Below are 22,855 nucleotides of genomic sequence, written 5' to 3'. Positions count from 1 at the left end.
CAGGAATATATGCTTAAAGTTGGTTGGGTCATAAATATATACACATACTCGAACAATGTGTACAAGTGTGAGTCTGCCACGTGGCAGGAACCCGTCCCACACATTTGGCAGTGCGAACGAAGGCGACGCCCCAGACATCAACTGGCAATTCATATGACAAATGAACCCACGATGGCTCGAGCTTTTCTCTAGCGACTTCTATAAAGTGAGCCCTTACTGCTAAATTATGCAAAAGGTGCGTGCTGCCGTAGTATTGCGCTGGAGTGGGCGTGGCAGTCGGTTCGTCCCGGCCAAGTGTGCTTTATTGATTGCCGACGAATGATTTGCCTTAACTCCTTTAATTGGTGTAAGGCGTTGGCGGATATTGGAGAGTGTCTAGACTGAAGGGATATCTTCTTCATTGGGGGTTGGGTTATGAGTTATTGATAGAGTTGTTGTGCGATTATCAAAATTAGAAACAAATTAAGTGAAATAGACTTTTGGAATTCGGATGTTAGGGGAAAATAAGAAAAAGTCTTCAATTGAGTTAGTTTTTATTAAAAGCAGGAAATAGCGCGGTATTACTTTTCCCCGACCATGATATGATTAGGTACTCCTTACTCAACCCGAAAAAACAGATATTTTGTAGCAAATGCATGGACTTTAAATGTACAAATTGTAAAGAACATTCAGTGATTTAAATCCATTTAAATCCATACAAAGTTAAGTTAAATCATTCAAACGATAACAAAGTAAGAAACTATGGGATTTTATATATTACCTTGATGCAATACCCGATTGTGTTTATAAATTTAAATTAAACTAAGGAAATGGTTGCAACAAATAATTCATACAAAGTTTAATGTCTTTTGACATTGCGTGCCTGCCGGCAATTATTTCTTTGTACAAAAGTGGAGCAGGAAACGACGTCGAGACAATGAAAGTTAAGCCCAGGTAGACACACGTAAACTCTACTGAGGAATTAAATCGAGTGACTTTGCTGCTTCACGAGAATGTCCTGCAACTGGGCATTGTGAGGGGGGTCTATGTGTTTTAAGCTTCCTTTCTCAGGTGAAAAGGGATAGAAAATGTAGTATTAAAAGTATGATACAAAATAGTGCTTATAGAAACCCCCACCACAACCTTACCTAGATCCGTCACTGCCTATAACTGTCTGTTGGCCAGGACAGTCGCGGCGGCTGTCTTAGCCAGTTTCTCTGGAAGAGCTTAACCTAATTTACAGCTCACATGCAACGACTTTGGCTCAAAATGTCCAAGTCCCTTGGCTTAGATCGATACGCGCTGTCGTGGCCATAAAATAAGTCGCAAAATAACACAAACAGTAACTGCTAAAGTGGCAGTAAGAGTAACTGTTGCAGTAGAAAACAGGCCATTAATATGGATTTTTCTCTGCCCAATGTAGCAATTATCAAATGGCTGCAGTTGCAATGGAGAAAGTGGGTGGACATATTGCCGCATTGAAATGCGACAAACCGCAATTTGGCCGAGAGCCCGGTACGAAACTATTTGACTAACTGGCCAATTGGTCGATAGCCCTGGGAACGAGGTCTGGCCCAAATGAAAATATTTACATGTGGCCATATGTGGAAGTGGTTAGTTTTTGTTGGTCGCATTGTGGTATTTGTCATGCGTTTTGCTGTAATTATAATCCGTTGTGAATTGCGTACATTGTCTATCTCAAACGAACAAGAATATTTTAAAGGGACTAAAGTTGGTCCGATTAATAAATATTTTAACAAACTTGTGTTAAATTTGCAGGTTACATTTAAATTAATCCATGAATATTTTTTTTAACATTTGAAGAAACTTGTCTTACCGGTTTTTTTTTAGACATGGTTATGTGCCAAATTTGTTTACACTTTGTTAATGTATTTATAGTTTGTTTATGGTTGGCCTTTCTTAAAAGTTAATAATTTTAAAGCAGACGCTTGAAAACAGACTCTGAAAATAAACCCAAACATTTAAATGTTTAATCTTTACATTTTTTGTTTTCGATTAAATGATAACTCATCTATTACCCCAATGTTTAAGAAGTGTCATGCGTTAAATTATTTAGATAACCTTTAATTAGTTCACTTTTATGGGCTCTTAAGTTTTTGTAATTTCGTTGTTAAAATAAGCAGTGAGCCACTGCAATGAAACTTCAAGCAGTGTTTAAAAAACTGCAGTCCCTAAATGGCAATATTCTAGCTTTTCAATACTTTAACTGCGAGCGACAAAGCAGTCAAAGCATAGGCTAGAACCAAACAACGACGAAAATCAAAGATCACCAGCAGTCGCCGTTTGTCTCGGGTATCTAATAGCCAGGGATCTTGACATTCCTATGCTCTATTTATAAATCTAGTTATTAACATATATTAAAGATTATTTAAAAGATTCTAGGAATGGCGATGTACTCTATTTTTTAACTTCTTCACTGCCTTTTGAAAACTTGGCTCACATTTTATAAATAAGTTTCACTAGGCTAATGCTATTAAGTAACTAGAACTGGCTTTACTTTAATTTCTTCCTGAAAATCGAATTTCCGACTTATCGGCTTAATATCTTTACTTCCAGCAGCTCCACTCAGAGTATCGGAGCACTTATCGTTGGCATGAATTTACGGGCAACTCGCGGCCAGAGGTTGTGCGACGGGCGCCAGCCCCAAACCCAAGTCAATTTGTCGGTAAGCGCCTTATTGTCAGTCTTATTTATTGATATCGCTCTGATTCGATTTTTTATTTTATTCTTTGCATCTACAGGGCCGACAAATGAGCCGCCATTGCCGCGACGGAAAAAATGTCCAGAATTAGCATATAAATCGCACGAGTTTATTATAGGATCGGAATATACAGACGCACGACGAGATGCCAGTGCTCATCGTTTGGCGAGAGTAAGTGTCAGTTCTGACTCCATCTTCATTATCTTGACTTTTGGGAATATTTAATATCAAAAAAAAAAAGTAAATGTCTTTAATGAAGAGCATAAAGGTTTTTTCTTGGGCAAACTATAAAAATAGTAATAAATGATTTTTTTTGTTGTTGTTTGGTATAATATTTTTTAGTAAAATTGTTTATGTTTATGTTTACTTCATAATTCCGCCTTAAGAAAGGCAGCAAACTTAGAAGAACATTTAACACTAACAGATATGTCCATTTAGCGGGTGATGAGAGTAATCAACCCGAACTTGATTTAGAGGTCCAAAAAAACCAAAGCCCCAAAAAGAAAACTGCCTAAACGTTGAGTCAACAAAATTGACTTGAGATTTTTAAGTTGTTTCGTAATTAAAGATAATATTTAAGAAACAAAGCTTTAGACTGGAGACTTCCACAATTCTAAACCGTACCCTGCGAACAAAGAAGACCAAAACTCGAAAAAATAAGGAAAGTATGAGGAAAATCATCAAACTACAGATTCTTCTCAGTCTACTTGAAATTTCTGACACGAGCGACATCAGTACGTACTCAGAATACCAAACATAAGTAAGTTAACTCACAAACTAAATAATATAACTCATGTCTACGACTATTCATGTAGAATGCCAAAGGCGATTCACTTATACACTCGAAGTTACTCAATTCCTTAATGAGAATCACATGGTCGAATCATGGTGCAATAATATCAATTAATCCCTTTTAGACGTGTACATTTGGCATAAGAGATTGAATTTGTGGTTTGCGCCAAAGAAAACAGTAGATAAAGGAGAAATAAAGTTGTTAAGTATTACCCGAGTGTGTTTGGGATATTACACAAGTAAATACATCTTTCTACTGCACAGAGCATCCGATTGGTTGGAGCCACGGAGGAACCTTAATTATGGCCGTATGAATCACTAGTTCACCAAAGGTTGCCGACAAATTACATGCAAGCTACGAATGGATTTATTTACTCGCCCAGTAGCATCTGAAGCATCTTGGATTACGCCAATGATGATCCTATGCTTAAAACCAAAGAGCTATTACCTGAATACGATCATAAGTTACTTAAGTCGTCCTTCTACAGTTATATGCACTGCATCAACAATCAACGACTATATTGTTGAAGCTGGAGTTCCACAAAGCAGCGACCTAAGGCCAATTCTATTCTTCCTTTTCATTAAAAAAAAAAAAAAAAAATAAATGAAACTGCGATCCTATGCCGGTCTAGATGCCCAACCCTGTTGCTCGGGTCACAACGGTCGTAAAGTGTTGGACTGGCATGTTCAAATAAACGAAAAACAAAAGAGTAAACACATAACTGTCGTGTCCTCCACTTACCTTGAATCCTACGGTATCCTCCAAGTCAGCAATGTAACGTATCTCGGCGCTAAGCTTGACATGCGTTTAACCTGGATAAAACACATAAATTTGCACCTGAAACTTAGAGCCAGTAGCTTCAATTGGAGATATGGACTTTAAAGTCCTGCCCAACAATTCCACAATCAAGGCAATCTGGATTTACGGCGCCCTGCTCTGTGGAACCACGATCAGCAACAACATCAATATCTTATGTCGCGCACAATAAAAAAACCTGCGAGAAATTACTGGGGTACCATGGTTTGTTCGAAATGAAACAAGAGAGAACGCTATAGTCGGGTGCCCCGACTATCAGATACCCGTTACTCAGGTAAATGGAGTGCGAGGGAGATGGAGATAGAAACTTTGATCACGCATAACTTTTTAACGAATGGTCCGATTTGAAAAATTTCTTCTACATTTCGATAGGTATTGATAAACACAATAAAACTGCATTTTTACTTTTCCGAAATATTTAAATTTTAAAAATCGTATATAGGCGATTGTGGGCGTTAAAGGGGGCGTGGCACCTTTTTGAAACAAACTTGCGCTGCGTAGGAACTCCTAAAATCTACATGCAAAATGCCAATCTTCTAGCTTTTATAGTTTCCGAGATCTCAGCGTTCATACGGACGGACAGACGGACAGACGGACATGGCTAGATCGACTCGGCTAGTGATCCTGAACAAGAATATATATACTTTATAGGGTCGGAAACGCTTCCTTCTACCTGTTACATACTTTTGCACGAATACAATATACCCTTTTATTCTATGAGTAACGGGTATAAAAATTGTAAGGATCTTGTCAGCTTTCCGCGTATAAAAGAATTTTCAGTTTATGGCCTCACAAACTTTATGCTCTTTTGACATTTCAAGAGCGCCGTGAAAGAAATGCAATTGCACACTGGCATTCCGAAATTTATAATAAAAAGTTGGCTTTTTATTATACTCTATAATTACTCAAGCCATCGTGAAATTAGCTTTCAAATAGTTGGCCTTGCTTTCTATTGTCGATTGAAATTACGCTAAAAGTTTTGCATTTATTTTTATACAAAAAAGGTACTTGGCACACATTTTTGGTTCCTATTAAGTTAAAAGAGTATTAAAGAGTATAACGTTTTTATTTGTAAGTATATTTCATATACCATACTAATGGGCTTATAAAGCCGAAGCCTTTACGGCACGTTTGGCATTAGGGTTAATGCGTATAAGCCGCGGCCCTCTTAAAAATGTCGACGCTCTCAAATGCCACAGGAAATACACAAAAGCTGCTCACAAAAAGTTTCATATGGGGTTGCTCCTTTCCTAGCTCATTTTCTCCCATTTCTCTCCAACGCTAGACTAATTAATAATGAGGCACACAGCGGGCACATGTTGCAAGGACATTGAGCAATGTATGCAAAAATCAGTGGCGTACGCAGATGATAGGACTTGCGTAGTTAGTCTCTTTGGATACAGTACCTAAATATATTCTTCGGATTTCTTGTTTTTATATTAAGTCAACCTTATTTTTTAAGCACAATTAATAAAAAAACTCAATTATTTTATTTTGAAATATATAATACACTATAATGATTTTAGAATTTATATCTCAATATCAGGCGTCTTGAATTATACCATTTAAATAAAATGATTTATGAGATTTTACTGCATTTCCGATGAGTTATTTTAGAAGACAAATATATGCTCCAGTAAATATATTTGCAAATGAAAAATCGGATAACTTATTGATTCTTTATTTTTTTTGACACTGTCACAAAATCAATTTTGACCTTAAAATTTGTGATAAAATATTAGCTTCTGTTTGGGTTCAAGTGTTTTAGGTCTATGCTTATACCCAATTTTCTTATTATATAAATATAAAACACACAATTAAAATTACATACATAATTCCTCTAGTTCGAATCCTTCTTATGCCGTAGCTGTGTGCATCGGTATGCCTGAGAGTGTGTTTTTGACATTGACTACCTTTAGCACCCTGACAATACATAATTAATTGTCTTCACCTGATGACGCACGTCAACAAGGCGTATGCATAATATTAATGAGCAGCTAATTAAGTATACAAGCCCTTGTATGTTTAACGCATCCATCTCTGTCTCTCTGCAGTCGGAGGAGCGTGGTGGCACACCATCGCGCCGCAGCAAATCGGAGGGACCACCCGTCGTGCCCAATGGACGTGCGTATCCCATTGCAACGGAGGTCGACGGAACCACAAGAAAACAGGTACACAATTGTCAGATGGATTACACTGCACGACAGCCATAGCACTCTGATTCAATAGTTGTCAATTGCGTAATCAAATACTTGTGTGTGCACTACAATATCGCGTGCGTGTGTCTGTATGTATGTTTTTTCCAATACCAGCATGCTAAAATTATTTAAGATATTCGCAAGGTTTATAGCATTGGATGAGCTCATTATGGTCGGCTTCCATCGTCAGTAAGAAAGCACACGAAATAAATTAGAGTTTAATGCGCAACCTAAAGTAATTTATAGCTCCCATTGGAACAATCGGGAAAATAAACGAAAAAAAAACTTCGTTGTTATTAAGCATACACAAGTAGTTTTAAACCATTTCAGAATAAAGGTTTTCATTTTATAAAAACGGAAGACTATATTATATAGCTGCCATATAAACTATTGAAAAATGTATCAGAAAATCGACATAGCTTCATTTAATCATCGATATCGAAATATAGACTTCGGCTTGCCAAAGTTTGCTACTTTCCTATATTTTTTCAAAGTCCTTTAAATATAGATATGATAGAAAATTTATCAAATTTGTTCAATGAAATAACATTTATCAACCCATTTTTATGACAAAGGTGAATTTTACAAAAATTCAAAAAAAATGTATCTCTTATAAAATAACCGTTTTCGAAAAGATGTATTTTGTTTGTTGAAGAATAACTTTTATCACAGACTTTTAAATTTAATGTAATACTTATTTAAAACTTCAAACAATCGATTATACAGGAATTTTAAGGGGTTATCCGGGTCTTGGAGCACGAAAAAAAGCCTATTTTCGTGAATTTTTTTTAAAGATCTTACGACACTTTCACAAATTTCATTTATTGTACATTAATGGTTATGGTTTGACCAACATTGTGTAAAAATTTGAACCAAAAATTTTTAAAATTGAGCCGTTGAGGCAGGCTTGAACTTGACCTCATAAAAAATTGTGTCCTTGCGGTAGGCAAAATATCTCCGCCAATTTTTATCTGAAATCAAAAAACCAAAATTATTCTGATAGTGTATGTGTCTCGCTTGTCCTCTACGAGCCATTTTTTTTTTAAATTAAAAATTGAATTTTTTGTAGCGCTTTTTATAAAAAGTGTCATTTTTTACGTAAATTTTGGCCATATTTTGGCTTATAAAATGAGTTGTAATAAAAAATTAAAAAAATCCCTCCGTTAAGGACAAGAGAATTATGTCTAAAAGAAGTGTGCAAAAGCAGAAGTTGATCGGTGCAATAGTTTTTGAGAAATCGTGACTACCGACTTCAAAAAAGTGGTTTTGAGAAAAACGCGTTTAAAGTGCCGCATCTGCCCGACGCCAGAGCCCGAATGGCCCGTTGTGACGTTCGACGAGCTGGGCCTTAAATTTCTCCCATTCCTACAGTTTGGCTTCGATCGACTTGAAATTTTCAGACAACATTCCTGAAACTTTGTACTATTATATAAAAAAGTTTGAAAAAAATGAATTTTTTGAAGTGTCAAGACCCGGATAACCCCTTAAGCGAACTTTGCTTGTTAGAAGATATAGTAAAATAGATTTCTCGCGTATTTATACCTTAAAAGCCTTAAATTTAAAAGCCCCTATTATTCAAGTTGTTTAATAGTCCGATTGTCATCCTTCGCATCCTTGTGCCACATAATGCAGCTGTAGCTGGAAAAAATCAGCAGGGATGTAGAGCCTGTCCCTGGTTTCCGATCAGAGATAGAAAGAGCCTCGAACAACTGGACCGAACTGGGTAGCGAGCAACAATTTCTATTTGGCGTTGATGCTGTCTATCAGCCAGCCACTGAGTCCTTAACACCGCACTGTCTGTCACTTTCCTGGTCCTTTTATTGGCAGATCTCCCTGTCCAGGACATGTTGTTGGACATTTGTAGTATGTCCCGCCGTTTGTGGCAATGGAAAAAATTCATTTAGTCACAAGAGCATGATTGCAGTGAGTGGGCGAAAGCACCATTGAGTTCTCAGAAAGATGTTAGTTAGACAGGCGTTTACTCGTTTAACATATGCATAAGATGTGTATCTATTTTTCGCATGGTACTTTAAAAACGTATTATTAATTTGCCGATCTGATTATGTTTGTGACTTGTAATATCTGTAAAAGGGGTTTTAATGTAGTTTACTCTGCTTTCTTATTTTTTTGTGTAAATGCGGAATTGAATGATTACAAATGATTAAGTATTTAATATTCCATAGCATACATTTTGGGGAAATTTGTATTAGCAGGCATTAATTTTTAACTTGTTGGTATTTTATGAATATTTTTTTTCACGATATTAATTTATTAATGGATGTATTCGTTTTCGTTGAAATATATTTTTGCTTTATTTAAGGGCTATGTAATTTAGTTTTATAAGTTGTTTTGTAAATAGGGACTAAAATCGAAACAACTGTTGTTTTTACAATCGGTTAAAATAATCAATATCAGAATGTTTCGTTTTGTGCCCTTTTTAAGTTTCTGTTATTAAAACATTTTGAAAATAAATTAAGTGACAATTGGGGTCACTGTGTTAAACAGCAAGCAATTAGTAATAGAAATTCAAAATTTTCAATTTATACTTGTATTGTGTGTATTTCTTCTCTCTCTCTTTCTCGTTCTCTGTTTCTCCACATCTGACTTACCTGGTCTGTTCTTCTCTATGTTAACTGTGCTCTGATTGTCCCGAAAAACCCGAACATTAATGAAAACTTAAACTTGGATTAATATTTATGTATTTAAACTTATCCTTACATTCAATGCGACATTGCAATGCTCTCTTTTCTTGTTCTCGTTCTCGTTCTCGTTCTCTTTCTTTTCTCGTTCTCTTTTATCTGAAACCCTAACTCCCGAACACCCATTTTTCGTTGTGTGATTCTGCTCTTCTCTTTCACAGGCGGGTGAGTCAAATGGGCTATTCAAAAAGACCATCACTAAATTGAGCACTGAGTACCGCCTGCAATTCGTTTGGCCCACTGTCCGACGGATTAAGGGCGGCGGCGAGGCGACGTCTAGGGCCGCTGCCGGCGATTATCCGAGAAAGTCCATATCGCTGGGCGCCCTTCGGTCCGGCGGCCAAAGTCACAGTCACACCCAAAACCAGAGTCAGAGTCTGACCCAAACCCAGAATGGTCACACACATCACACGATGATGGGTGGCGGTGCCGGCTTGCCTACGGTGCATAAAAAACGTACAACAAATCAGAAAGAAGGTGCGACAACAAATTGTCGTCGCTAAGCATTTATTAAACTTACTTAACAACCAAAAAAAAAAGAAACAAGTGAAACATCTCCTACTAGCGCATAGTTTCTTTCAACTACTATATGTAATACTAAACTAATTTACAAACAATCCAAAAAAGCGAGCGAACTAAAAAGAGTTTACCTTTGATTTTTAATTAATCATTTCTTTACTTAACCAACCTTACAAACTAATTCACGGCAGATTGCGTAACATTTTGTTTATTAACCTACGTAACTGTTGAGATTGGTTATTTTTCAAGATTTTTAATGAAAATTTGTGCCGTGGCAGCAGCATTGAACTAAAAACAAATAATCAATAGAAAAGTGTTGAATAGTGTTGGTAAATGAACGTAGCCTACAAGATTTTCTCTTCCCTCACCGCTGCCATATTAAAAATGCTAATTTGCCACCAAGCAATCGATTGAATTCCAAATCAAGTTTTTTATGTACACGTCGTAACTTTTCGCTTTCCTTTATACTCGAACTCGTACCTATAAATATGTATACTACAGATAGATATTTTCCTAGAACTATTATAACCAACATTTTAGTATAGTTTTCTTTTTTTGTGTACGTATAAGCCAATGTTTCGTTGAACGCTTTTGTAAACTAATGATTACTTTTATTTCAAGCAGTTAGCAAACTTATACTGTCTTTAAAATCTATTTCATATAGAACGAAATTATGCTAAATTCCATTCCAAAAACAAAACCCAAACCAGAAACTAAAAAGGTTGAACACATTTAAGAATATCTTTTTAGCCAAAAGCTGACGTAAGTGTTGAACCAAATTTAATTTTTATTATTGCTAAACCAATACAATTTGTTTTACTGCGAAGCGTAAAATTGCGTTGATCAATCAAAAATTGATAGGTTACTCCGGGTAATGCCCATTTGAAATGCAGAACCCACTAACACGCAGTGTCAGTGCAATTTTACGTGACGAATTGATGAATTGAAAATAGCAAAGTGTAGTATGAGCATGTTGTGGCCGCAGGTTGTGTGATAAATTCTGTTTTCATTTCAATCGAAGCGTAGGAGTTACTGCCTACGTTGCCTTAGTTTCGTTGCATGTGTGAAACGACAAACCAATCAAAATTACTATATTGTCATGCATTAAACCAGACAACCATTAATCAATCAGTCAACACGGCATCAACTGTATATTGTCTACATGTCATTGGCTAGGAGAATTGGCAAGCTTAGCGTGGGGTTAGTTCAGGCTATGGGCAGTAAATGTGAATAAAATCTTCCAGATACTAACAAATTTACAGTTCAAGCAAAGCGCATAGGTAAGGCACACGGAGACGGAATCAAAAATAACGACAACCAAATAGAATAAAATTAAAATTAACCCCTCTATATACGTATTTGCTAAATATTTAAGTGCATCTGCATCTCAGTGGCAATTAGTGGCTTCAATCGCAAACTGCTTTTGTCTTGCCTATTACCCTTGTGCGACGCCTTGACCTTCCAGCGAAGAGCTTGCATAGTGTACAAATTGGACGTAGTGCTTACAAAAAATACAACAAAATATCTAACAACTAAAATAATATGAAATATAAAACGCTGCATTCAACTCGAATTGTAAACACATATTTTATATAAGAAAATAATACAATAATTGGTTTGAATTTCGTTCTATATTCCAATCAAAAGTTACCAAAAATTGTTCAAACATATCCCCAGAAACTATTAGTTTTCGGTTCTCAACTCAATGCCAAACACAAAAATGATTTTCATTTGAAGTTTTCATTTGGCATTTGTCTCACCTGAGTAAAAGCTGACCACCACCCACAAACTAACCACCAAACCACACCTTCCAAACCAAATCACAGCCACCAAACACAACCCACCAAGGCGCTGCTTCCGGCTCATTTATTTGCTGTACAATAATATGAAATGACATTTCATTACTCCTGAGTTCAAATTTAGCGTAATCGAGACACTGCAAAAGAAAACCTAACCTTTGTTTCCACCTTTTTGGACTTTAGTTTCCTATTGCATTTTCTACAATTAAATTATACTTTCCCTTATCTTAATGTACCCACTGATGCCAGACATCAGCCAGAATCTGTATAAAGCTTTCGATCAACTTGGATTGCAGCATTAAATTTTGTGTCTGTGTGATTTCAGCTACTCTACATGAGTTGGAGCCCTTGGTTAGCGATACGGATGATAGAAAAACGCACGAGAAGTATGAAAATTTGATTAACATTGCCCTCAAACTGATTTGCTCATAGCTTCCGCCATTTTCATTCAATGATGACCTTCATAAGCCCACCCGAAAGTACAGCATTACCCAAAAAATAAATATCAGAGCCTACATTCATCCGCACCTGCATGTTGCAAGTGTTGCATGCTGCAGCCATCGAGATGCACTGCAGCTCTGAAGCTTGTGTAATTTCAATTAGCTAATGATCCCCTCGATTTGGTTGCAGACAAGTGACCATTGTGGAGCGCAAGATCACCTCGCGTCCGTTCTCGCAGGCCATCGACCAGGAGCGTCTCAACCACTTCATCACGAAAAAGGAGAACTTTGGCTTCGCCGATGCTGCCTCGGCCGCCGCAGCTCTCAAGGATGAGGTGGACAACCGGCAGCAAGCCGACGAATCTGGCCAGGTGGTCATGAACGGATCCGCACCGCCGCACTCTAAGCCGAATTTGGATTTGTGGTTCAAGGAGATGGTTGAGCTCCGCAAAAAAGCCGGCGAGTACAAGGTGAGACTGAAACCACTGGTTATCTTCCTTAGCTTTGGTCTCCATTTTAATTCTTTTTTAAAATCGCTATAATTAAAAAAAATTGTATTAGTAAAATATTTAATTAAACTGCAAAATAATAATGTTAATCACTTATTTATTGCTTTCTCACCAATTTATTTCGTAAAAAACTTATTTAACTCCAGTGTCGCGGCTGGGGCATAGAAATCGATCCGGAATTGTACAAGAAACAGAAGGATCTGTGGGATCAGGTTTCAAAACGCAGTTCACTTTCAGCACTTTCCCTAGCTTCGACTGTTCATAGGTAATGTAATTTTATTTATTATTAACGCCAATACAAGCTCTCATAAATATTCATGGAAAGTCTACAAATTTAAAAATAAGTTCGTTATTTGAGATATAAATTGGCTTACCATCATTGACCTTCTTAAGTAAAATAAATGACAATCAACATGCATTATAACTTTAAATTTCCGTCTTCTTGCATTATGTTAGGCCCATTACAAAGGAGGAGAAAGAACAGGAGAACAATAAGAAATCCACGCCATTGCAAAAGACCCAGAAGCCTCGTGTTCCTGGCCAAGCTTTCTTGATTGATAATAAGGATGAGATTTCAGCACTGCCAGCACGCTTTAACAATATACGTCATCACCTCGAACGCACCACGGGTCCGGGTAAGTACCTAAGATATGAGTGCATATATGCAATAGCGCAGGGTAATTTCTTTATTTTGCCCTCTTGTAGATGTGGAGGAGGGCGCTTTGTTACCCTCGCCCACGCGCGAGAAACTGATGCCGGCCTTAACCAAGCGGGAATCGGAATCCCAGCGGGGAAGCCCCAAAAAGTCCGCCTTGTCGAGGCACGGATCGCCCCAAAAGGGGAGTCCTCAGAAGGGCAGCCCTAAGAAGGTCCTCAAAAGTGAGTAATTCCCCGTTATTTCGCCACACGTAATCAGGAGATACACAGAATAAAAGCATATACTCCGATTTCAAATCCAAAGTTACCCATATATGAATAGAAAATGTACTCCTAAGCAACAATGACACAAGTACACAAAATGCACTCACGAATAGAGTTACAAGTTCGGGAACAGAACAGAACAATTGTACACGCTCCAACAATAAGTATACGCCCGTTATTAATGACTTTATTTAGTTCCTATGATTTTTTTTTACCATAGTTTGCTCAACTGCTTCAACCGTTTGATTTGCATTTTCCGAGAGTCGGAGGAGTCGATTCGGTTTTCATCCTTTTCAAGTGCACCGAAGACTTGTTGGGTTATGAGATTTGTTCACAGTCTTAATGTAGTTTTTTGTTAGTTCAATTTACCCATTTTTATTGAGGATTTGTCGGTTAAAAGTTGCATTTCGTGTTCTATTCTTAAGACATGTTTGTAGAGATCTCTCTTTCAGACATTGAAGAACCAAGTATTTGAGTCTCTCTCCATAAGTACAATTAAGCTAAGGTTATTGAGGTGCACAATTAAAAGGACAATCTCACATAATCATGCATTCATATAGCTTATATAAATATAAATCATTTCGGTGTATAAGGGCAATGAATGTTTGAGTGTGCTAGGCTGTAAATAAGTTAAAAAAGTGGCTGTATATTGCTCTCCTAGAGGCTTATTTTTTAAAAGGCTCACATTGTTTTTACTTTGGCTGTACAAACTGCTTTAATAACACTGATTAAATTTAAAAGAATTTATTTTCTTCTTAGCCTAATCAAAATGTTTCAAAAATATTTTTTAACTGGATTCTGGAGTTTGTTTTAGTTAGATTAATTTGGTAAGGGAATCATAACTTTATGAAGTCGCATAGGAGTTTTAAGGAATCCTGGAATTGTTATAACTATAAATAACAAAGTTAATCTATACCCTTTTCCTGGCTACGATCCGGGTTTTGAACTTTGCCTGAGTCTAGCCTAATATTTTCTAAAAGCTTTATGGATTTCATAAATTTTTAAATTCAATTGTAGCGCATTAGCACGAATATTGAGCAATAACTCACTTAAAACACCCACACAAATATCACCAGTAGAAAGAGCTCTCGACCAGCCGAACATATCGAATATGAATTTCTCTAGCTAAATCCGAATTTAAATTAAAACATACAAATCGTACTTTTATCATCAATCAAACCGCCACCACCACCAACCAACCATACAACAAAATCGAAAAAATAACGAATCAAACGACATGCAAAAACGAAAAACCGAAAACCGAACCATCCTCATCCGTATATGTGTCCATGTGCGTGCTGTTCAGCCCGGTCGCAATCCGCGGGTCCGGGCGTTGCTGAGAATGAGTCACCGAAGCGCCAGATCCGGTCGGCGAGTCAGGCGCCCAGCAGCCGTAAAAAGACGCCGACTACCGGAACCGGAAGCGAACGCAAGGCACGCCCATGTAAGTAGCCTTTTAGAGGAGGCAAAACCAAAAATCCCTCAGCCAAATATTTAAAACTCGACACTGTTCAGTTTGTGGAACGACGCGATTCCTTCGTTGCCTTTTTTATTTGATCCTAGTTTGCATACGTCATGTGTTAATTAGATTGTGTTCCAATTTTATTTTTCGTTGCCTTGATTTTGACTTATTTGCCGGATGTGTTTCTAGTTTAGTTAGTTTAACGATCACACCTCCAGTTTGTACGTTCTTCCAAATAAAAAACGTTTTTCGAGCGACCTTTTAGTTCAGTGTGTACTAAAACCAGTAACAAACATAGTAAAAAACAAATTACGTTTGGGTTTTAATATTTGTTAGTTTAGTCTCTGGTCATGCAGTTACAATTTTAGTTTTTAATTCTCATTCGTTACCCTCTTCAGTTTGGATCACTATTCTCTCTGTAATGCAGCGTTTGATTGGTCTTTCGAGTACATAATAAACTATAGTTTAGCATGTTAAGTGAACCGTTACTAACAACATCAAATAACTATTTAAAAAACCACTAAAACAATAAACGAATTAAACTTATCTGTAAGTAAGTAAAAGTAATACTAACAATTCCAGTTTGGTGTTGTGTCTAATCCGTTCGAATTTTAGTTTGTATTCCGTTATTTTCCTACTAACTTTAAGTGTTACTTTGTTGGCTTACATTCCAGACATCTGTAACATACATTTATAATCTAATTTTATGCGCCAAGCTAACCAACTATAAAAAATATTTGTAATGTACTAACTTCCTCTTTGGGGTTTCTTTTTTCCTGTAAGTCCTGTTCCTAAACTTAGGATCATAAAGCCAACATTGTGTTCTCCTTTCAATAGCTGCAATTTAAAGATATATATCGCTTGATTTATGTAAACTAACTCCTAGAAATTATTAACACAACTAACATAAGAAATTTTGGACGGCCACTTATTGATTTCATGTTTGTTTTTTAAGCTCCTAGTTTGTTTCTATCTTTTGCGTTTAAACTTTTGACTTATTGCATTCTCGACTTGTCATAAAACAAATACAACATTTTTAATTAAAATTTAACAATTTTTTTCACGTGCATTTTGTTTTCGGTGTAAAAAATTGTAAAACTTAAAAAAAATACAACGAAAATCATCGTAAAAAACAAATCCGAAAACTGCTTACGTTTTTATAGCCACCCTATCCACAACATTCCAATCCCGCATTAAAAGTAGTTCCCTGCCACCGTCCAACGGTAGAGTAGCCTCAGCGCCGACAGCAACTGCAACAGCAACTGCATCAGCAGCAGCAGCCCGAGCGGTAGCCGCAGCAACATCAGCAGCTAAATCAGCATTAAACGCTAATCAGCCTCATGCTAATCAATCACAATCATCACAAGCCAAGAGCGGCAGTGTCAAAATTACAAAACCATCGGCAACATCCGCCCAACAGCAGCAACAGCAAATGCGTAAGAAAGACAAAGATAGATCGAATAGTAGTTGCATTGGCAATGGTAGTCATGTTAGTGCTGGTAGCGGTAGTCAAGCAAATAGTGCCAAGCATATGCAGAACAAGCAAAAACAACAACAACTACAGCAGCAACAGCAACATCTAAAGAAACAACAACAACAGCAATCGCAACAGCAACACGATGTTGCAGCAGCAACAGCAGCAGCAACATTGGCTCATAACCCAACCCGGCCTGCAACCATCAACATCAAACGGCTCACGGTACCAGGTCAGGATAGAAAATTGGCTGAAAGTGAGTAAAGTTTTACCGAAAACTTGAACAAAAACAAATCTCTTCAATAAACCCAAGCTAAAAAAAATAAAACCCATTAACAAGTAAATAACACGAAAAATGCTGTAAAATGACATCTGATGCGCGAAATATTTGTGTTGCAACTTTTGTAAATCCCAAAACTTAACAAAATATATTAAAACGCTATTAATAATTAGGAATTTTCACCTTGGTCAAAACTTTTCGCCCACAATTAGTGAAAGCTTAGGCTTATGATTTTCCAATTGGCATCATTGATTAGATGAACATGTTTTTTGAATGAAAAAGCCGTGTGGAATCATTTGTGTTAAAAGATTGGTCTTAGAAAGTGTACATAATTGTAGTTTGATTTAAATTGAAATTATCGTTATTCCACTGGCTGCCTGTATAAAAATTTAATTTAATTTAAGACCGCCGAAAATATAAAAAAAATTAAACGAAATTCCAAATTTTTTAAGGCTGGAAATTGTGGGTACACCCAAAGAGCAAAATGTGTTGTTATTAAATGTTAGTTGTTGTTGTAATCAATGTATGTAAATGTTGTCTTTCAGCTGTGTGTCTATATTCATGTATCTGTAAAAGCAGTTGTAATTGAACCCTTTTCATGTGCGTCTCATTATTTGTAGATTTTTATTTTTATAAATTACTTCTCTGAATACCCTATAAACTATTCTCTATTTTTTTTGTTTGTGTACATATTTACAGTTGGTAATATGTCTACCTTAGCTGCGTGTAATATTTTATTTTGAAACAGAACCTAATCTACAAAACACAGATATTCATAAATTAATTAAGGTGCTGGGACTATTTAAAATATTTGTTTAGTTAGCAAACATTTTACAGTTATGGGTGAGTTATGAGAGAATAATAAATATAATTCCTTGCACTTCCATATATAGGAATATTTTTTCTTTTACTAAAATTGTAATATTTACAATTCTAGAAACAAATGTGTAGTGTTTGTAATTTATTTGTATCAGGTATCATCCAAATATCTCTGTCAGCTATCTTCGACGCCTTCGTTGTTGCCTGCCCTAAGCTAATCACCATTTAAAAATAACATGATATATGCCACACAAGAACTTTTAACAGCTTTACAAATTTATTTCAACATTAAAGTATTATTAGTTTGATTACTCCTCTTCGCATTTACAACTTGTTGCGTGTCCGTTTGTGTATTTGTGGCATGCTGTTTCTAGTACTGTGCGCTTTATACTAAAAATAATTACGAAAAAAAATAAAAATTCATTTGGTCTTACTAACAATTTGTGGCCTTTTAAGCTTCTGGCTTAATATATTTATGTTTACTAAGTTCCCTTGAGTTTTTTGTTTCCAAACTAAGTTACAAAAACAAAAGTTAATTTTGATTTTTTGTTACAACTACTAACAAGTAAAACTCAAACACAAAATTTGCTTAAAAAAAAAAGAAAGATTATGAAGATCAACAGCTGCGGTATCATAATGAAATAACTCAAACATAAAATGCGCCCATAATCAATTTAACTCCATAACGCATATTCCCTAAAATTGATTTGATTCCCAATTTACAATTATTTTTGGATATTTTCCCAACCAACAGACGAAGGCGAGGATGGTCGTGAGACTGCAATTTCCATTTCCAGCTGCAGCCCCCAGCCTCCCGTGCCGGAAGTACCCGAGGAGCCCCTGGTGAAGTCTCCACCAGAACCGACCCGGGTCAAGTCCCCGGAGCAGATTATAATGCGCTCTCCCGATCCAGTCAACTGGACGGTGCCACTTGACACTGGCAAAACCTTCACCGTCACGCAGAATGTCAAAGATGGTACAGTAAGCCTAAGGAGGTAGTACACTTCTTTGCGAATAATATTGATAACATTACTTTTCAAAATTCAATCGACCAAAAAGTGACAAAGATGTTTGCTAAATAGCGTATAAATTACTTGCTTTCTTTTTGTATTCATTTATTTCTGCCTGCGAAGTGTAATACTGTCCTTATTTAAACGGAAAGTTCTTAAGTTTATCCTTTTTTCGCAGGGGAGAACTACAGCCGACCTCAGAGCGAGATAAAAGCGTCGACACCGGTGGAGAAGCCCCCACCGCCACCACAATCGGCACCGCCACAACTAACCGAACAGGCTAAAATGGACGGTAAGCCATTAAGCACGCTTCAATAAAAAACGCAAAACTTCCATACCAAAAGCATCAGCGAAACCAAAAGAAGTCAACAAACAGAACAAAAACCAAAAAGTCAAATCGCTTTTACAAATATTTATATATTTACTCGTATTTAAATATATGTATCTGTATATGTATATGTATGTATCGCTACTCACAAACATCATCAAAAAATCGAATCATCGTTAGCCAAGCTCCAACTTCTTCAAATCCAAAAACCAAAAACCTATACCACACCAGTAAATCAAGCCAATCTCGATAAGCGTAAATATAAAGCAAAGTTCCCCTCTCTATGTATCAAACAAAAAGAAAATTGTGCAAGCCAATGCAATCACATAGCGTACCCGAAACCGTAGATCCTTGCGTAACATAACGAACACTATTTCCAAAACTATCTCCCCCTCCCCCCACCCTCTCGACCACTGCCATCCCGCCAGCCTGGAAGACCTGCAGTCCAACCACCAGTGCCGCGGTCTACGGCAAAACGCTGACTCCCCATGCCACGCCAGGCCAGCCGGGCGGGGCGGTGCGATGCACTGCCGCCCAGGACCAGCCGTCTCCACAGCCGGATGCTGCGATGTCGTCCTCCTCGTCGACGGGCACGGCCTCCACCGCCCGGACAACTGCCGCCGAGGTCCTGGAGAAGGCCCGCGACAGATTCGATCGATTCTGGGGCAGCAGCGCCAGCAAGGAGGAGAGCGTCTAGATCCTGGATACGAGGTGTTAGATCGGGTACTCAGTGCTTTTCAAGTGCAAAATGTATTCCTTAAGGCAGTTAGTTGGCCCTTAATAGCAAGCAATTATGATACGTAATAGACGTTATGCAATACCTAAACATATACCCCATTTATCCTCCCTGAGAGTGTGATTGCAGTGCGACATGGTTCTCCAAGCAAATGAAATTAATATTTATGTTCCAAAAATAATTTTCAAATTTTTCAAACCAAATTGGATTGCTTTTATGGTCACGATTCAATGTGCATTAGCTTATAAACTTGCTAAAAATTAAAACTTTCAGAATTACCATCATTTAATAAAGTTGTTAAAATCCGAGACATCACAAACTTTCCAGACTCTTTTTGAAAATTACTACAATTACTTAGTTTTTCCCATATTATTGATTAAACTTATATTAGCAAAATATATTTATTTTTTAAGTTAAGTCTTTATTCTATTCAAATTTTGTGCAAAATAATATTTATGATCGGTTAGAAAATATAAAAGGATAAATATGGAAAAGTATGTCGCAATGAAATCAGGATAAGGATATGAGAAATTTCCGTTTCGACTTGGCTTGAATAAAAAGTTAAATTCGCTTTTGGTTTCCTAGTTAATGTGCTGCAAGCAAATCTAATCAGGCCAAATGTCATCTAACGACACGAGCATTACAGCAAAAATTTATTTATGTAAGACACTTTCACTGCCTTTACCCAAACGGAAAACAAAATCAAACCAATGTTGTATACTTTGCAATTAACCCAAAAAACTTTGCAATATTTCGATATCATTAAACCATACAATTAAATATTTAAATGGGACAAACATCACCGCAAAGACCCGTCCAAAAAGTGAGGCCATTCGACACGAGATATACTCACATTTTTGTAACTTGCATTAGTTGAGTAACCAAGCCGTATATTTGGGTAATGCATAAGGTGATCTAAGCTAAACTGCTGATCCGTCATATACCAAAAGTTGATAATAGATTTTGCACATGAATTACAAAAGGAAAAAACAAAACAAGACAACATGATGTTAAGGATAATTTAAGATACAATTTGGCTAATACAAACTTAAGGCAAATGATGATTAAAACACAATAACACTACCCAAATATTGCGAAAAGATGAGATTATGCTTTGAAAAGCTGTGAAACTAGTTTCAGACATGCCTTTCTTATAAACCTATAACATGTCTGTAAAAGTAGCCGATATGAAACAAAATGATCAAATAAAATAAAAAAACTTAATCAATTCAATAATGAAGTCAAATGCTTCCCAAAGGGCAACAGCTTTGAGAACGTCGATGTAATTTTTACAAGAATTTGTTAGATTTGTTTTTTAATCTCTCTGAGTGTAGACAGTGCTTCAGTACAAACTTATTAGCAATTAAAACTCAGTTTGGCCGACATTTTTTTTCCAGTAGGTAAAATGCTTGAATTTAAACCTCGTAAAGGAAAAAAACAGAAAAAAATAAAAACCGTGTAAGCTGAAGTTAAAATTTCATTACCCATAAGTTGTGTGATTTACTTCAGTATTGAGCTTAATTGTTGCTTGCCTATATATATTTTAATAAAAAAACAAATGAACAAAACAAAAAAAATTAAGAAGGAAAATTACGACCTTCTATGGTATTTATAAACAGTTGAGTATTTTTTATATATTTTTCATGAATGGACCTGTTTGTTAGTTGAAATCGATGAGTTGATTACAGAACCTCTAAAATAGTTACCAAGTTAATGCATATAATCAAGTGCCCCTCAGAACAATAATTGTTTATTACGCTCAGTCTAAGAATTCAAACACATTCGATCCCGTCAAATGCATTAGTTAGAAATAAATAATAGGAAAACTAACTAAACTCCGGAAATTCTCAAAATACCAAAAAAACAATAAATATTATACGAAACAAACAGGAATGCACACTTACATACACAAACAGAACTATATTTCCAGTTAAAATTTGATAACAAAAACTTGACACCACTGAAAGGTAGACTATGGTAGACTCTTAAACTCATTTAGTTTTAAATATCGTACTTAAAAATTTTAGGCAACTTTAATATGAATCTACTTAAGAACGAACTTGATATATATTCTAGCTTGTTTACAAAAGAATATAAAATGATAAAAAAGAAAGAAAAGGAAAACCCAAACAAATTATAGCCCAAAAACGAATAGGCGCACTACAAAGGCTTTTCTTTAACAACAATGGGAGAATCAATTTTTATAAACACCTTATATGAAAGTCAAAATGAAAAATTTTATTTTTGGTTCACTCACGAAGTAAAATATTAAAAAACACCAATCAATTAAATATATTTAAAAACCAGACTTTCACGCCTAAATGCGCCCACAATTTTAAGGACTTAAAAAAAGCGTCATACGAAATGCAATAAAACCAATAACGATACACTCCAAATGATAATTTTTTCTAAATTGTCATAAATAAGGCACACCAAATAGCCTTTATAGAAATGCTAAATAACACAATATAATAATATTATGAATGTACTTAAAAAAAAGTGGCAGAATCGAATAAAAGAGAACTAATTGAAGTAATAAAATAGAGACCCGAAAGACAAGTGATGGTAAAATGATTATAACAATGTATGAACCAAATAAAAATGCATATAAACGTTTTAAAAACTATGTTTTAATTTTGAAACTTATAGGATAGAATAGAGGTTTGAAAGAAGACTTAAAAAGGAATTTATATATTATATATAGTGTACCAGGAATGAACACGGTCTCTTTATTTAACTTTAATTATTATACACGTCCTAATTGGTTCTTGGTTCGATCGAGACTGAGCTTCGCTGCACCACTAACCATACAACATGTTGTTGTTGGCTGCACGCAGGCAGCTCCATGATACAATAACATAAGGTAGTCTCGTCGGCAAAATCTGGTACCTCTACTATTATAACAATGAGTGCGAGTGAAATGGGAACTGTTTAGTAAGTGCGAGCAGAGCGACAATAGAATGTGTGGATTAACCCTTAGATGTTTCAGGGGTTTTTTTTGACTTTCATAATAAAACGAGTTTAATTTTTTTTTTATAATTTAATTTTTAATAATTTGGAAATTGAAATTAGGCGTTGTTTTTGTCTTTGAAAGATTCTTAATTCCTCCCACAGCGCTCTTTTTTCCAAACATTTTGCGACACAAATTGCAAAAAGTCATGTTGCTCAAGGGTACGAGGATAAGTAGCAAACACATTGTTTCACACCATCAAACGGCGTTGTCAATCATCTAATGAGGGCGACAGAGAAGGCAGCAACGGTAGGCGATCTGGCAGCCTTGGCGATGACGCATCAACTTCATCTGGATTGGGAAACGAAAGCCTTGCTCATTTTCTACAACAACAACAGGAA

At 36.2% G+C, this 22,855-nt stretch overlaps 1 protein-coding gene across 11 annotated transcripts in view; it reads left to right on the top strand.

Annotated features, from left to right (window-relative positions):
* LOC108040302 (serine/arginine repetitive matrix protein 1) overlaps positions 1-22,148 on the top strand; it is a 38,694-nt gene extending 16,546 nt beyond the window's left edge. For 3 of the 11 annotated variants that reach the window (XM_017117719.2, XM_017117718.2, XM_017117717.2), the window contains exons 3-16: positions 2,557-2,665; positions 2,742-2,872; positions 6,365-6,481; positions 9,369-9,684; positions 11,851-11,911; positions 12,156-12,435; positions 12,621-12,739; positions 12,931-13,109; positions 13,180-13,353; positions 14,702-14,839; positions 16,021-16,587; positions 18,185-18,406; positions 18,619-18,732; positions 19,197-22,148. In XM_017117719.2, coding sequence (XP_016973208.2) covers positions 2,557-2,665; positions 2,742-2,872; positions 6,365-6,481; positions 9,369-9,684; positions 11,851-11,911; positions 12,156-12,435; positions 12,621-12,739; positions 12,931-13,109; positions 13,180-13,353; positions 14,702-14,839; positions 16,021-16,587; positions 18,185-18,406; positions 18,619-18,732; positions 19,197-19,465 — 2,796 coding nt within the window. In that variant the 3' untranslated portion in view covers positions 19,466-22,148. Of the gene's footprint in view, positions 1-2,556; positions 2,666-2,741; positions 2,873-6,364; positions 6,482-9,368; positions 9,685-11,850; positions 11,912-12,155; positions 12,436-12,620; positions 12,740-12,930; positions 13,110-13,179; positions 13,354-14,701; positions 14,840-16,020; positions 16,588-18,184; positions 18,407-18,618 lie in introns of all 11 variants that reach the window. The other 8 variants (XM_017117720.2, XM_017117723.2, XM_017117722.2 and 5 more) reach the window with 8 other exon arrangements.
* Positions 22,149-22,855: the final 707 nt, after the last annotated feature.

This window comes from Drosophila rhopaloa, unplaced genomic scaffold (assembly GCF_018152115.1).
Source record: "Drosophila rhopaloa isolate 14029-0021.01 unplaced genomic scaffold, ASM1815211v1 contig_155, whole genome shotgun sequence".
Taxonomy (NCBI): domain Eukaryota; kingdom Metazoa; phylum Arthropoda; class Insecta; order Diptera; family Drosophilidae; genus Drosophila; species Drosophila rhopaloa.
Note: the sequence above shows the minus strand (reverse complement) of the source record. Positions and strands in the feature narration are given on the sequence as shown.